This window comes from Dryobates pubescens, chromosome 28 (genome assembly GCF_014839835.1).
Source record: "Dryobates pubescens isolate bDryPub1 chromosome 28, bDryPub1.pri, whole genome shotgun sequence".
NCBI classification, from domain to species: Eukaryota; Metazoa; Chordata; class Aves; order Piciformes; family Picidae; genus Dryobates; species Dryobates pubescens.
In genome coordinates this window covers 1,531,512-1,548,239 of record NC_071639.1, presented here as the reverse complement: position 1 = coordinate 1,548,239, position 16,728 = coordinate 1,531,512, and the positions used below count along the sequence as shown (strand labels likewise).

The window sequence follows — 16,728 nt, the reverse complement described above, 5'->3', positions numbered from 1 at the left end:
AATGGAACAAGAAAAGGTATGGAGATGCACAGAAAAATACAGGCTGAAGGCTACACAGCAGGGCAGTGGCTGAGCAAGGACACAATCCAGGAGACCACAGCCACAGCTCCCTGTTTTGGGGCACCCAACCAGCTTTGCATCAGGAGATGTGTCAGCATGGTATCATAGTATAGTATCATAGTATCAGTCAGGGGAAGGGACCACAAGGATCATGTAGTTCCAACCCCCCTGCCATGGACACGGACACCCCACACTAGATCAGGCTGGCCAGAGCCTCATCCAGCCTGGTCTATGGTTTGATTAGGTTTGGTTTGGTTTGAAGAAGGCCAGTAGAAAGAGACTGTATTGATGAGTCCATCCCAGAGGCACAGAGCTGCTGCAGGCAGTGGAACATCTCCCTGTGAGGACAGCTGAGGGAGCTGGGGCTTGGGGCTGGGAGCAGAGGAGCCTGAGGGCTGCCCTCATGGCTGGGGATAAAGATGTGCAGGGCTGGAGCCAGGCTCTGCCCAGGGCTGGCCAAGGACAGCACAAGGGGCACTGGGGGCAAGCTGCAGCAGAGGAGGTGCCAGGGAAACAGGAGGGAAAACTTTGTGACTGTGAGGGTGCTGGAGCCTGGAGCAGGCTGCCCAGAGAGGTTGTGGAGTCTCCTCTGGAGAGAAAAAACAAAACAAACCAAACCAACAAACAGAAAAACCAGCACCAAAAAGCCTGCCTGGCTGTGTTCCTGTGTGCCCTGCCCTGGGTGCCCTGCTCTGGCAGGGGATTGGGCTGGGTGATCTCTGGAGGTCCCTTCCAACCCCTAACACTCTGTGATTCTGTGAATCACTGTGCACAGCTCCTGGGATGAAGAAGGATCAGATGTTGATAAATGATTTTGATACATAAATAAAGAGGGGGGAAAAAGGTCATGCTCTGGATGCTTGCTGGCAAAGCACATATCCAGGCTCTTTGAGAGGAGGGGGGAAAGTTTAATTTCTATAAACTATTTCCTGTCTGAACTTCTCTTACATTGTACAGGGCTGGACCTTCAGGTCATTATTTGGGAAAACCTGGCACACTGCAAGAGACATCACCACAAAATCTCACACAGGGTTAGCCAGGCCATGCCAAGAGACCTGGAAGCCAAACTGTACATCTAGATTAAACATAGTTCCATGAGGAATTTTCACCCTGGGAGGGAAGCTGAGGCAGAGGAAGTGCCATGGAAACAGGAGAATGTTTTTTTCCCTGTGAGGGTGACAGAGGCCTGGAGCAGGCTGCCCAGGGGGGTTGTGGAGTCTCCCTCTCTGGAGATATTCAAACCCCACCTGGCTGTGTTCCTGTGTGACCTGCTCTAGGTGACCCTGCTCTGGCAGGGGGTTGGACTGGATGAGTTTTCAAGGTCCCTTCCAGCCCCTAACATTCTGTGATGCTTGCTTGCAGAGGTTTGGAAGAGCTCCAATCTCTTGCACTGCTGCAACTGATTTCTGCTTTTTACTTCCTGGGAAAACAAGAGATGGATTTAATTTCTCATTTTTAAATCAGGCTGAGAGAGGTCCTGAGGAGTTTCCACATGATGACAGCAGCTGAGTGTATGGATTGTGCAGAATGCTTCAAGTATTTGTTCCATAGCTGTCATGATGATGTTATCCCAGGTTAGGATAAACCACTTCTGACTGGAATAAAATCCAGTTGTTCTGATTGTGTCACAGTTTCTGCAGGAAGATTATTTAATAGATGCTAACACTACCCAGAACTTTTGTATTTGCAAATCAGAGACTGGTTTGGGTTGGAAGGGAGGTGCAAAGCTCATCCAGTCCAACCCTCCTGCACTCAGCAGGGATATCCCCAAGTAGATCAGGTTGCTCAGAGCCCTGTCCAGCCTCACCTTGAATATCTCCGGGGATGGAGCCTCAGTCACCTCCCTGGGCAACCTGTTCTGGTGTTCCACCACCCTCAAGGTGCAGAACTTGTTCCTCATATCCAATCTCAATCTGCTCTGGTCTCATTTCAAACCATTGCCCCTGCTCCTGTCCCTGCAGGCCTTTGGGAACAGTCCCTCTGCAGCCTTCTTTAGGACTTTTTACTTCCATGGGATTTGAGTTTTCCCACTTCAGGTCCATTCTATTACAGCTTGCCAGCAGAGCAAATCACTGCAGAGTATCTGAAGAGCATTGATAAACCTTTCACTGCAGACAGAGCTGTTTGCTGTTTGTGCTAACAGACAGCAGCAGCCAAAGCAGACTTCAAATGCTACAAGAAGAATAAAAGGGTGGACCATGCATCTTAATAAACCTAACTAATGAATTCAATCAAACATGAAAGAAAGCAATAATAATCTTCTCTCAACATTTACAGTAGAAGGAGACCATAAGGGACCACAGGAACACATCCAGGTGGGTTTTGAATGCCTCCAGAGCTGGAGACTCCAGCACCTCTCTGGGCAGCCTGCTGCAGGGCTCTGTCACCCTTACATCTCACAGGAAAGTATCACAGGATGTTAGGGGTTGGAAGGGACCTCTGGAGATCATCAAGTCCAACCCCTTGCCAGAGCAGGATCATAGAATCTAGTGCAGGTCACACAGGAGCACATCCAGAGGGGGCTTGAAAGGCTCCAGAGAAGGAGACTCCACAAGCTCTCTGGGCAGCCTGCTCCAGGGCTCTGTGCAGCCTTACAGTAAAGAAGTTCCTTCTCATGTTAAAGAGGTTCACAGAATCACAGAGTGGTAGGGGGTGGAAGGGACCTCTGGAGATGGAGTGCAAGCCCCTCCTCTAGTTCAGATGGGAGTTCTTATGCTCCAGTTTGTGCCTGTTACCCCTTGTCCTGTCACTAGAGACCACTGAAGAACGACTGGCCCCACCCTCCTGCCCCCCACCCCTGCAGTACTGAGAAGCTTTTTTGCCAGGGTTAGCACTCTGAAAATGTCACCCAAGCAGTTCAGTGTCCTGGAGGCTTTCAGAACTGGGAATCTGTGGTCAATGAGTGGTAAGAGTGTCTTTAGCCAGAGCCCTGAGAAATGAGAGGCAGAGGGGTGGGCAGCCTTCTCTGCTTTCCTGATGCCCTTTAAAAGAAAGCTGTGAGCATGCCTGGCAAGTGTGGGGGAAGCAGAGAACTCTCATTTACCTGAAGAAAGTATGGTGCTCCACACAGACCTTCCATAGCCTCTTGGCAGCACGATGGTTTGGCAGCTTGAACCCAATGGTGCTCTCAAACTGTTCCAGCTGGAAAGAAGCCACAAAGGAATGAAGCTGTTTCCTTGAGCTGCCTGCTGATCAGCAAGCAGGGCTCAGATGGCTCCACTGCTGCAACAAGCTGTAAGTGCTCCTCTCACAACATTGCCAAAACTCAACCACAAAAGGGAAAGCAGAATTTCCAGCCTTCTAGGAACATGACACTTGTCAGGTAGTCAGGGAGTGTCACTGTCACATTCTCACTTCCTGTCTCTCACTTAAGGGCTCTGCTGAGAAATCCAATGCAGCCTGAGTGCTCCTTGCTGATGTTCTGCCCAGTGTATTTCTGGTGAAACTCCAGGAAATCATTGTCCTGCAGCTCGTGCTGCACATCCTCCTGGGATTCAATGAGATCCATCCTGCAGTGTTCAGCTCCCCTGGGCTGGTTCACCAAGTAACAGCTTCTCAGCAAATGGATCCCAGTTCTGTCCCCTCACAGAGCCCAGGAACGATGGCTCTGTGCTCCAGAACTTACCAAACTGCAACATCACTATTGCAAGATGGGGACTGAGACTCCTCTTTTGCCTTAGTTATTCACACAGCAAGGGCTACCTGGGGTAGTTTTAGCTAGCAGACAGAAGCTCTTGTGGCCCTCCCCACAGGAGTCAAAGAAAAGGTTCCACAGAGGGCTGGAGAGAATTGGGAATTTAAATGGAAGAACGATTCACAACTACAGGCAGCAGTACACAACCATGCAAAATACACACAGCCATGTTCTGCCAAGGCCCAGGGCTCCATCCTGGCTTTGCCAAAACCTCACTAGGCCACAACCTTACCAAAACCTTCCCCCCCCCCCCAGGCCTCAACCCCAGGCCTCAATGCCCTTTCCCCCCTGCCCAGATACCTCCCCACCCAGGGCCCAATCACACAGTAAAAACTACCTCTGCCAAGGCTGAGCCAGGCCTCTAACCTCCCCCACAAGAGATAAGATCCAGCTGGGAGCAGAGAGAGAAAAGAGGGAGAAGAGCCTATGCAGTTCATTTATAAAGGGGAGAGGCAGGAATTATCATGGAATCATGGAACTGTCAGGGCTGGAAGGGAGCTCAAGGCTCAGCCAGTGCCAACCCCCTGCCATGGCCAGGGACACCTCACACTGCAGCAGGTTGCTCACAGCCACCTCCAGCCTGGCTGCAAACACCTCCAGGCAGGAGGCTGCCACCACCTCCCTGGGCAGCCTATGCCAGGCTCTCACCACCCTCCTGGGGAACAACTTCTTCCTCACAGCCAATCTCAATCTCCCCAGTTCTAGTTCTGCTCCATCCTCCCCAGTCCTATCCCTCCCTGACAGCCTCAAAAGTCCCTCCCCAGCTTTCCTGGAGCCCCCTGCAGATCCTGCAAGGCCACAGTTAGGTCTCCTGGGAGCCTTCTCCTCTCCAGCCTGCACAACCCCAACTCCCTCAGTCTGTGCTCACAGCAGAGCAGCTCCAGCCCTCTGCTCCTCCTCGTGGCCCTTCTCTGGACACCTTCCAGCACCTCCAGCTCCTTCCTGTAATAGAGGTTCCAGAACTGGACCCAGAGCTCTAGGTCTGGTCTCAGCAGAGTGGAATAGAGGGGGATCACCTCCCTCAACCATATAGGATGAAATAACAAAAGATTACATTTTCCAGTGTCCACCTCCCTGCACCTCTCTGGTACTTGGAGGACTTTCACCTCCATGGTTAAGACATCCAGCCTTAAACCCACAACACTACCTTAAGCATTTTACAGTATCCCCTGAGAAAGCATTACAGTGGCTGATGTTTTGTTAAACCTGGAGTCACAAGGTGTTCAAATCCTAACACCCCTTCCTTCAGCAGCTCCCACAAGCTTGTGACAGCATCAGAAAAGAAAGCTGAGTCCACTGTTCCACAGCAGCTAACAGCAAGCTACCTTGTCCTCCAGGGCTGCTCAAGCCTCTGGTTCCAGCCTAGACTGTATGTGTTGACATTTAGGGAACAATTATACTCAGAGGAAGAGAAGCTGGCTGTGTCCCAGGGCTGCAGATTTGTACAGGCAGTAAGAACAAGGGCAGGCACTGGTTTGCCTTGGTAACAAAGGCCAAGACTGCACTGAGTGACAACAGAGATTTGCAGCTTCGGGGTCTGCATCCCCTAAAGTCGAGTGCAGAATCCGAAGAGCAAATGAAAAGGTAGGTCTGTGAGGGGGGGAAAACAGTGAGGATGTTTCCCTGTTCCTGGATGGAAATGACCTCACAAGAGAAACAAGGCAGAAAGGGGCTACTTACTTCTGCTGGCCTGACTTTGATGTAGAAGTTACTTCGCTTGTAGGAGATCTTGAGGATCTTTGGCCAGGCGAAGCGGTTGATCCGCAGCCTGTCCTTGTAAATCAGCAGCCCGTTAGCACACACCCCCAGCATGATGTCCACACCTTCAGAGTCCTGTCACAGGGCAGAGGAAGCCACGACACTCAGTCTGAGAGCATTCCAAACAATGAGAACAAATCAGCTGGCACTCGTTTCAGAGCTGAATCCGGAAGACCCTGGCGATGTGATGTGACAATGAGGGGAGGGCTGGAGCACCTCTCCTGTGGGGACAGGCTCAGGGAGTTGGATCTGTTGAGCCTGAAGAAGAGAAGGCTCTAAGAAGACCTTATGATTCTTCAAGCAGAAATGGGACAAGTCCATTAACTTCTCAGGAAGGGCCTTGGACTCTAAGTCATGGCTTTAGATGCAATTGCACATCTCACTGAAGGTATGGAAAGCTTTATGATCTACACAAACTATGCTCTTTAATACTAAGCATGACTATCTTAAACCAACCCAAGCCCCAGTCAACCCCCAGTACCTTGGCATGATGTAAATCCACTCCATACATGGAGAGTCTCTTAGCATTCTCTAGGAACTGGGAATCCGCCTGTGCTGGAGTCAAGCCCCTAAAAGGATTGAATAAGCCTTGAGGTTACTGACAGAAGAACTCAGAATCAAAAGTGATGGAACCTGCAGTTCAGGCACACAGCAAACCTCTCTCTCTGTCATAGAATTGTCAGGGTTGGAATAGAATAGAATAGAATAGAATAGAAAATAAAATAGAATAGAATAGAATAGAATAGAATAGAATAGAATAGAATAGAATAGAATAGAATAGAATAGAATAGAATAGAATAGAATAGAATAGAATAGACTAGACCAGGTTGGAAAAGACCTCAGAGATCATCAAGTCCAACCTATCACCCAGCACCATCTGCTCAACTAACCCATGGCACCAAGCACCCCATCAAGTCTCCTCCTGAACACCTCCAGTGATGGTGACTCCACCACCTCCCCAGGCAGCCCATTCCAATGTGCAATCGCTCTCTCTGTGTAGAACTTCTTCCTAACATCCAGCCTAAACCTCCCCTGGCACAGCTTGAGAGTGTGTCCTCTTGTTCTGGTACTGGATGCCTGGCAGAAGAGACCAACCTCCACCTGGCTACAGCCTCCCTTCAGGGAGTTGCAGAGAGCAAGAAGGTCTCCCCTGAGCCTCCTCTTCTGCAGGCTAAGCAACCCCAGCTCCCTCAGCCTCTCCTCACAGGGCTGTGTTCCAAACCCCTCACCAACTTTGTTGCCCTTCTCTGGACACCTTCCAGTAAGTCAACCTCCTTCCTAAACTGAGGGGCCCAGAACTGGACACAGGACTCAAGGTGTGAAGGGACCTCAAGGATCATCCAATTCCAACCCCCCTGCCATGGCCAGGGACACCTCACACTGCAGCAGGTTGCTCAGAGCCACATCCAACCTGGCCTAAAAGTCTTCCAGGCATGAGGCTGCCACCACCTCCCTGGGCAACCTGTGCCAGGCTCTCACCACCCTCCTGGGCAACAACTTCCTCACATCCAATCTCAATCTCCCCATTTGTAGTTCTGCTCCATCTCCCCCAGCCCTATCCCTCCCTGACAGCCTCAAAAGGCCCTCCCCAGCTTTCCTGTAGCCCTCTGCAGATATTGTAAGGCACCAGCAGCATTTTGACCCTGCAGGAGATGGTCCTTTAGAGCAGATTATATTCCTTTAGGAGAGATGTGCTCCTTTGCTTTCACAATACTCTAACTGTGCATTGCTTAGACTAATGCAGATGGTCAGATCAGATTCTCTCCAAAAGCTCTCCTCCTAGAAGCTAATTCCAACTGATTATTTTAAACACATGAAAGGAAGAGGTTCTGGTCACACAGCAAAAGTTTTCCCAAGCAACAGCAGCTCAGCTGGGCAGTTCTACACCTGCTCTTCAAAGGACAGCACTGTGCCAGAGCAGGAGGATTTCAGCTGCTCCCACCTGTGTGTTTTGTGTAGCTCAGCGACTTTCTCTTCCATCTCCGGAGTCTGGTTGGGTGCAAACTGGAATTCACTGATGTAGTCACTGCGGTGCTCCTCTGGGTCATGGTCCCCCAGCTCAGCCTGCAGGGTGTAGGAGCCCAGCAGGGCATGAGTCACAAAGGAGCAGGGCAGGCGGCCCGAGGCGATGTCCTGGCGGAGCTGTAGGCACAAGAAATATCTGCAAGACAAAGGGGACAAAAAGCAGAGCAAAAGGAAACCAGAAGAGCTGTCAGCAACAGCAGGTGTCTGACAGAGAGGGCAGAGCTTACAGGATGCAAGTGATCATAGCAGCAGGTCTTAAATGCAGACAGTGCACTGCTAATTTATACACTATATGGTATTAGAATTTATACATTCTAATGTATTATATTTAGATAATACTTTATAGGATCACAGAGCTGGCAGGGCTGGAAGGGACCTCAAGGATCAGCCAGTTCCAACCCCCCTGCCATGGGCAGGGACACCTCACACTGCAGCAGGTTGCTCACAGCCACCTCCAGCCTGGCTGCAAACACCTCCAGGCAGGAGGCTGCCACCACCTCCCTGGGCAACCTGTGCCAGGCTCTCACCACCCTCATGGGCAACAACTTCTTCCTCACAGCCAATCTCAATCTCCCCATTTCTAGTTCTGCTCCATCCCCCCCAGTCCTATCCCTCCCTGACACCCTCAAAAGTCCCTCCCCAGCTTTCCTGGCGCCCCCTGCAGATCCTGCAAGGCCACAATGAGGTCTCCTGGGAGCCTTCTCCTCTCCAGCCTGCACAACCCCAACTCCCTCAGTCTGTGCTCACAGCAGAGCAGCTCCAGCCCTCTGCTCCTCCTCGTGGCCCTGCTCTGGACACCTTCCAGCCCCTCCAGATCCTTCCTGGCACAGAGGCTCCAGAGCTGGCCCCAGAGCTGCAGCTGTGGTCTCAGCAGAGTGGAGCAGAGGGGCAGAATCCCCTCCCTGGCCCTGCTGGCCACACTTCTCTTGCTGCAGCCCAGGCTCTGCTCGGCTCTGGGCTGCAAGTGCTCCCTGCTGGCTCCTGCTGAGCTTCTCCTCCCCCAGCACCCCCAAGGCCTTTTCTTCTTTGAGGGTTATTGCCACTCTTCAATTCCCTTTTTAAGAATCAATGTTACTTTCAGAAATAATGTGAGGAGCAGGGGAAAAAAATAATCTGATTTCCATGAGAAATGAATGAAAAACTGTGCCCAGTTTACAACAAAAGCTGACTTGGGAACTCCTTCAGTTCCCATTGTGGCCTGCAGCTATCTCAGAAAATCCCCATGCATTTCCTCTGACATTTCCCTTTGGCTTGAAACTCCTGACTTTCCTATCCCATGCAGCTCAGGAGCTAATCAAGTTCTGTTAAGATACAAAAGAAATCCTTTCCAGGACTGCACCCATAACTGCCTGCCCTGCACCATGTATGGGTAAGAGTTCAATATTTCAGGGACTGCATGCAGCCTTCTACCAATTCAACAAGTTAATGATCAGCAGGCACCCAATGTTAACACAGACTGTGATGAAAACAAAGAAAGAGGTTTCCAAAGGCAAACTGACAGTCTAAAGAATGCAGCTTTAAGCTGGAAGGACAAAAATGCTTCTAGCAGCTAAAATTCACACCTCAAAATCCAGCCCACATGCTGAAAATTCTCCCCCAAAACAGACAGCTGCTTTGGATGGGACCTTCAAGTTCCAACCCCCTGCCATGGGCAGGGACAGCTCCCACCAGCCCAGCTTGCTCAAGGCCTCTTCCAACCTAGGCTTCAGCATCTCCAGGCAGAAGGCATCCACAGCCTCCCTGGGCAACCTCTTCCAGTGTCTCACCACCCTCACTGGAAGGAACTTCTTCCTCCTCTCCAGTCTCAATCTGCCCTCTCCCAGCTCAAAGCCCTTGTCTCTCACCCCATCACTACAAGCCCTTGTCAAAAGTCCCTTCCCAACTTATTTAATTCTTCTGTCTCAGGTTTCTTCCTGAAGTTTTAAGCTTGTCTTCACTCTAAAAGGCAGCTGATGTGGCTGGCACCAGCTGCAGTGTTCTGCAGTAACAGCCAAACCTGCTATGGCATCCAGGAACTGAAGATCTCCTACATAGCCTTCAAATTAGAGCAAACTGAAAGCTTAAAATTAGGAACTCTGCATACCTAGTGATGTCTTCAGTCAACTGGGAAGGGTCAGGAGGATAAAACTTCACATTAAAGGAGAATATCCAAGGCAAACCTAAAGATGGAAAATGTCTGATTGTTAATGTCCAGCCAGCTGAAGCAAAGAACCTCACTGCAACAGGCAGCCAGAGAAATCTTAAACCAGAGAAATCCTGGAGGAAACTTTGTCCCCTCTCTTTTGGCAGTGTAGTAGTAAGAAGCAAGGATACCAGACAGGAAACTCTCTTCTCACATTTTCAAGCTTAGAAAATAATAGAACCACAGAATTGTCAGGGCTGGAAGGGACCTCAAGGCTCAGCCAGTCCCAAACCCCTGCCATGGGCAGGGACACCTCACACTGCAGCAGGTTGCTCACAGCCACCTCCAGCCTGGCTGCAAACACCTCCAGGCAGGAGGCTTCCACCACCTCCCTGGGCAGCCTGTGCCAGGATCTCACCACCCTCCTGGGGATTATTTTGATTATCAGATAGAAAGTAGAGTGCAAGACTAGCAGATGATAAATGCTTTCCAAAGAATGGTTTACAGGATCTTACAGTAACATCAGAATGTGCTTTTGCTTTGAAAGCTACCATAACAGAGTAACCAAAGACACCTGGAGAGCATTTGTGGTTGTTTCCCACTCCTCCATGGCTGACAGGCATAGAATCACAGAATCACAGAATGTTAGGGATTGGAAGGGACCTCTGCAAATTGAGTCCAACCCCCTGCCAGAGAAGGAGCACCCAGGGCAGGGCACACAGAACACATCCAGGTGGGGCTGGAAAGGCTCCAGAGCAGGAGACTCCACAACCTCTCTGGGCAGCCTGCTCCAGGGCTCAGCAGCCTCACACCAAAGAAGTTTCTCCTCAGGTTGAGGTGGAACCTCCTGGGTTGCAGTTTGTGTCCATTGCCTCTTGTCCTATCCCAGGACACCACTGCCCAGAGCCTGGCCCCTTCCTGCCCCCCACCCCTCAGATATTTGTAACCATTGATCAGATCCCTCTCAGCCTTCCCTTCTCCAGGCTAAACAACTCCAGGTCTCTCAGCCTTTCTTCATAGCAGCTATGTTCCAGTCCCTTCAGCATCCTCATAGCTCTTCATTGGACTCTAACCAGTAGATCCCTGTCCCTTTTGTACTGGGGAGCACAGAACAGGACACAATCCTCCAGCTGTGGCCTCAGCAGTCTGCCTCTGTTTAACTCAACTGACAGGTTGAAAGACTTTACAATAGCTCTGGAGAGGAGATGTCAAAATGAGGCCTGTGCTGGGTACAACAGAATGTTTCTTCTTCATACAGAATGCATGGACAACAACCAGAAGTCCCCAAAGCTTAGCCAGTCCTCCTTTAAAAGAGTTTTTGAGAACAACACTTCTAGCAGCAATAACAGCAGTGGCATTTAAAGTTTAAATGCCCCATGAGTCAGAACTCTTAACACCACTTGCATTTAAGCAAAAGCATGCTTAAAACTGGACTCAGCATTTGACAGAGCATGAAATGCTGCCTTCAGGCCTAGGCTCAAACAAGTTGAAGATCTGAAAGCTGAAGGCACTCATCAATAATGTAGGAATCCCAGCATGGCCCAGGTTGGAAAGGACCTCACAGATCATCCTCTCCAAGCTCCCTGCCATGGGCAGGGACACCTCTCCACTAGACCTGGCTACTCAAGGCCTCATCCAGCCTGGCCTTCAACACCCCCAGGGAGGAGGTAGCCACAGCCTCCCTGGGCAACCTGTGCCAGAGTCTCCCCACCCTCATACCAAAGAACTTCTTCCCAAGATCCAGTCTAAACCTACTCTCCCTCAGCTTCCCCTTGTCCTGTCTCTAGACACCCTCTGCAGCCTTCCTGGAGGATCCCATCAGCTACTGGCAGGCAGCTCTGAGGTCCCCCCAGAGCCTTCTCTTCTCCAGGCTGAACACCCCCAGCTCCCTCAGCCTGGCAGAGCTGCTCCAGCCCTTGTCACTCTGCCTGCACTGTGACACCATGTGCAAGAGGAGCACACTCGCTGTGAAGGACTCAGAACTTGACAAGATGCAGAACTTGCCTAAGTGCAGCAGATTTTGTCACACACTGCAGCCATACACATGGAATAGAAAAGCCCAAAAGAGAGCCTGGGCAATAACTGAATAGTTGGGGCTTGCATGATGCAAATGCAGTTGTGTTTTGTTGGGCATTTCCAAGCACAAAGAAAGGAACACTGCACTGCAGACCTACTCAAGAGCATGAAGAAAATGGGGAAAGAAAGCAAAATGCTGTCAAGGCTTCTTTTTTCTTCCTCTTGCTTCTTTCCTCCTGGTGTAAGACTTAGCAAAAGTAATATTTGGGTTCAAAAAAGCAGCAAAGGTAAGGTGCCCTTCACTGCTCACAGTGATTCCTCTGAAGGTTTGTTCTGGGCCCCACAGTTCAGGAAGGACCTCAGGGAACTGCTGGAGAGAGTCCAGCACAGAGCCACAAAGATGATGAAGGGAGTGGAAAATCATCCTTGTGAGGAGAGCCTGAGGGAGCTGAGGGCTCTGTGGCTTGGAGAGGAGGAGCCTGAGGGTGAGCTCCTTGCTGCTGCTAAAGCTGTGCAGGGGCAGTGCCCAGAGGCTGGAGCCAGGCTCTGCTGGGGGATGCCCAATGCCAGCACCAGGGGCAGTGGTGGAAGCTGAGGCAGAGGAAGCTTCATGGAAACAGGAGGAGAAATTGTTTTGCTGTGAGGGTGACAGAGGCCTGGAGCAGGCTGCCCAGGGGGGTTGTGGAGTCTCCCTCTCTGGAGATACTCAAACCCCAGCTGGCTGTGTTCCTGTGTGCCCTGCCCTAGGTGTGCTGCTCTGGCAGGGGTTGGACTGGAGGAGCTTTGGAGGTCCCCTCCAGTCCCTGGCACTCTGGGATTCTGCATGGGCTCTGTGAACAGTTCCAGATGCCTCCTCATTAATTCCACAGCTAATCCAGTTAAAAACAAAACCCAAAGTTGCAGTAGCCTCTGTGCTAAGTATTTTCTGGCCAGTTGGTGACCTTCTATTTTGCCTGATTACTGAGAGCACATTTATCCTTTGAGTATGGACCAGCAAGGCCAGGACAGAGGGCACAGCCTATATTTGTGCTCCTCACTGCAGCATATTGTTCAGAGCTGCAGAGCAGAGGCATACAAACCTTATTGTCCTCACACAATATGCACACTATGCCTGGCCAGGACAAAAACTGAGTGAGTGCCTCTGATATTTGAAATGATATTTCACATTCAGGCCCTGACAAGGCTCTCTGGTTTGGTGGTTAATAATACAGGCTAGAGAAAGGCCACAAGTTTTGCTTTCCTAGCCAGCTTGTTACCTTGAAAAGTGTTTCTGTGGCAGCTTTAGGCACAGACTTAGGAAGAAAAGAGGATGCAGCACATCCCAGCAGCTAGCAGCATGCAGCTGATGTGAGTCACATCCCACTGAGACTGGGCAATCACTGAGGGGGAGCTTCCAGTAAAGGCTTTTTGTGGCTGGTGCTCATGAGCATCTCTTGTGTCTCAGCAACTCACACATGGGGCTGTCAGCTGATGAAAAACTCAGCCTGAGCCAGCAATGGCTGCTGGCAGCACAGAAGGCTCTGAGGGGACCTTAGAGCAGCCTTCCAGTACCTGAAAAGGGGATACAGGAGAGCTGGGGAGGGACTTTTTGCAGCACTTCTTGTGAGACCACAAAGGGCAATGGCTTTGAGCTGGGAGAGGGGAGACTGAGACTGGAGAATAGGAAGAAATTTAGAATGAGGGTGGGGAGGCACTGGCACAGGCTGCCCAGAGAGGCTGTGGATGTCCCCTGCCTGGAGGTGTTCAAGGCCAGGCTGGATGGGGCTCTGAACAGCTTGGTCTAGAGGGTGGTGTCCTGCAGCTTGATGATCTTTAAGGTCCCTTCCAACCCCAAGCATTCTATGACTGCAGGAATCCTGTTATACCCTGAATGCCAGTTATGAAACACCTGCAGAGAAAAGTGAGCAGAATACCCCTGCCCTGCCCTAGTGGGATGTACAGCATCTCACAGAGATGAAGAATCATAGAATCAATGAGGTTGGAAAAGACCTCAAAGATCATCAAGTCCAACCTGTCACTCAAGACCTCATGACTACTAGACCACATCCAATCCCCTCTTGAACACCTCCAGGGATGGGGACTCCACCACCTCCCTGGGCAGCACATTCCAGTGGCTAACAACTCTCTCTGGGAAGAACTTTCTCCTCACCTCCAGCCTAAACCTCCCCTGGCACAGCTTGAGACTGTGGCCTCTTGTTCTGCTGCTAGCTGCCTGGGAGAAGAGACCAACCCCCACCTGGCTCCAACCTCCCTTCAGGGAGTTGCAGAGAGCAAGAAGGTCTCCCCTGAGCCTCCTCTTCTGCAGGCTAAGCAACCCCAGCTCCCTCAGCCTCTCCTCACAGGGCTGTGCTCCAGACCCCTCCCCAGCCTCCTTGCCCTTCTCTGGACACCTTCAAGTCTCTCAATGTCCTTCTTGACCTGAGGGGCCCAGAACTGGACACAGGACTCCATGCCAGGTACCAAACTATCTTCCTTCTGTAAGTATGCAATTCAGTCAACACCCAGGCTACTCCCTTGATGAAGAATGTGCCTGTGAGGGAATGAAAAGGAGCAGACCACCTGGACACAGAGGCACTTACTTCGGATTTGTCTCTTGATTTCCTTTGCAGGATCCAGCCAGTTCTGAAAAACAGGAGCAGAGAGTAAGCAGCACTGAAAACCTCTGCAGACTGAAGATGGAGCTGAGTTCATGCAGTGCAGTTAAAGTTTGCATTGTTATACAAGCAGAGAATTAGTAAGGTTGGGAAAGACCTCCAAGATCCTCAAGACAAGCTGCCCAGAGACCTGCTCTATTTACAGTTACCCAGAGAATGCTGCAATGCAACACATGGTTTGCCTGCACATCTCCCCTGCTCTGCCCATGAGTGAAACTGGGCAATGCCTCTCCCTTGCTGCTTCCTTCAGGCTCTCTGTGCCCTCTAATTCTAAACAGTGGGGGAGGGCTAGCAAGTTCCAGCTGACAGAGGCAGTTTTCTCTCCCCCTCCCTTTACTGACCCCAGCAGGGTTTCAGGAGGGCCCTGCAGGCTCTGCTCACACACACAGAGCTACTCAAGGTGATGCTGAACTCCACACTTACAATTCCCAGCCCTGCTCTTCAGCCATGCACACTGCAGTGCTGCTAAGAGTCAAAAGGCCTTGGGAAAACCAACTCAGTTGTCAAGATGTTTGCCTGACCTGCCCCCAGGCAAAGCTCTCTGTGGACATGCAGGATGCTGACTCTGAGACACTGCTCACATCTCTGTCACACAGCCACAGCTGCTAGGGGATGGAAGGGACCTCCAGAGATCACCCAGTCCAACCCCTGCCAGAGCAGGGCACCCAGGGCAGGGCACACAGAACACATCCAGGTGGGGCTGGAAAGGCTCCAGAGCAGGAGACTCCACAACCTCTCTGGGCAGCCTGCTCCAGGGCTCAGCAGCCTCACACCAAAGAAGTTTCTCCTCATGTTCAGGTGGAACCTCCTGGGTTCCAGTTTGTGTCCATTGCCTCTTGTCCTATCCCAGGACACCACTGCCCAGAGCCTGGCCCCTTCATGACAGCCAGCCCTCATTGATCAGATCTCCTCTCAGCCTTCTCTTCTCCAGGCTCAACACCCCCAGGGCTCTCAGCCTCTCCTCCTCACACAGATGTTCCAGGCCCTTCAGCATCCTCATAGCTTCCATTGGACTCCCTCCAGCAGCCCCCTGCCCCTCTTGCACTGGGGAGCCCAGAACTGGACACAACACTGCAGATGTGGCCTCACCAGGGCAGAGCTGAGACAGTGCAAATGAAGCCAGTTCCACACAGGTAGATGTGTAGAACTAGTTTGTATCACTGGAGTGTAAGCTCATAGCATTCCAGTCACTATTCATGTGTGCAAAGAGGCTTTTTTGGGTCTGATCATCCAAAAAATACCATTTGGGGGAGTGAGATTAAGGCAAAAATCAGTAACTCAGATCCAGTTTACTGATTTCACCCAAACAGGTTGGGTGAGAGACACAAAAGCCCTTCAGCTGCAGGGACTGAGGGCTACATTGTGCAAGGACTGAGTTTGCTTTGGCAGGGTCTGAGGCCTTGTTTCCCACAGCACACAACCTGCCTGCCAGCAGGCTCAGCACACTGCAGGGAGGGAGCTGCAAAGTGGGAAAGAATTAGCAACTGAGTTAAAACATCAAGGAGCACAGGGAGCTCAGTGCCAGCACAAGTGTTGCCAATGAGTCTCTCTGTCCTGTCTCTTCCTTAGCCTCCCCAGGCAGTGCAGCCCTCAGGCAGCTGTGTGCTGGGCTGCAGCCAGAGCAGGGTGGGCAGCAGGGCAGCAGAGGGGATTCTGCCCCTGGGCTCTGCTCTGCTCACACCTCACCTCCAATCCTGCTGTCCCCAGCAGAAGGACACAGAGCTGCTGGAGAGAGTTCAGAGGAGGCCACAAAGATGCTCCCAGGGCTGGAGCAGCTCTGCTGTGAGCACAGGCTGAGGGAGCTGGGGCTGTGCAGCCTGCAGAGGAGAAGGCTCCAGGGGACCCCAGAGCTGCCTGCCAGGACCTGAAGGGATCCTGCAGGAAGGCTGCAGAGAGACTTTTGCTGAGGGTGTCTGGAGACAGGACAAGGGGGAATGGTTTGGAGCTGAGGCAGAGCAGGGTTAGGCTGGAGCTGAGGAAGAAGTTCTTCAGTAGGAGGGTGGTGAGACTCTGGAGCAGGCTGCCCAGGGAGGCTGTGGAATCCTCCTCCCTGGGGGTGTTCAAGGCCAGGTTGGATGAAGCTTTGAGCAGCTGAGTCTAGCTGAGAGGTGTCCCTGGGCATGGCAGGGGGGTTGGAGTAGATGATCTGTGAGGTCCCTTCCCTGATTCTCTGCATCCTGGCTGTGAGGGACTCAGCTGTCAGCCTACATCAACAACTCTCTTGCAATACCACATCCCTCAAGCTTTATTACTGGCTTGTCCACCAAAAGTCCAACTCACTTTCAGGAGATACAGCATGCTGGCTACAGTTTCATGGGTCTGTATGGATTGGGTGGATGTGGAACTACTGCAAATTCTTCCTGCAGATCTCCTCTGCTGATAAAAGCTGGAGCCTCTAT

At 51.4% G+C, this 16,728-nt stretch overlaps 1 protein-coding gene across 1 annotated transcript in view; it reads right to left on the bottom strand.

Moving 5' to 3' along the window:
* Positions 1–16,728, bottom strand: part of EPB41L2 (erythrocyte membrane protein band 4.1 like 2) — a 157,110-nt gene that overhangs the window by 38,570 nt on the left and 101,812 nt on the right. The window contains exons 6-11 of the mRNA XM_054173977.1: positions 14,255–14,297; positions 9,621–9,696; positions 7,455–7,673; positions 5,994–6,081; positions 5,435–5,587; positions 3,104–3,201 (exon numbers count right to left, since the gene is read on the bottom strand). Of these exons, the coding sequence (XP_054029952.1) occupies positions 3,104–3,201; positions 5,435–5,587; positions 5,994–6,081; positions 7,455–7,673; positions 9,621–9,696; positions 14,255–14,297 (677 nt within the window). The remainder of the gene's footprint in view (positions 1–3,103; positions 3,202–5,434; positions 5,588–5,993; positions 6,082–7,454; positions 7,674–9,620; positions 9,697–14,254; positions 14,298–16,728) is intronic.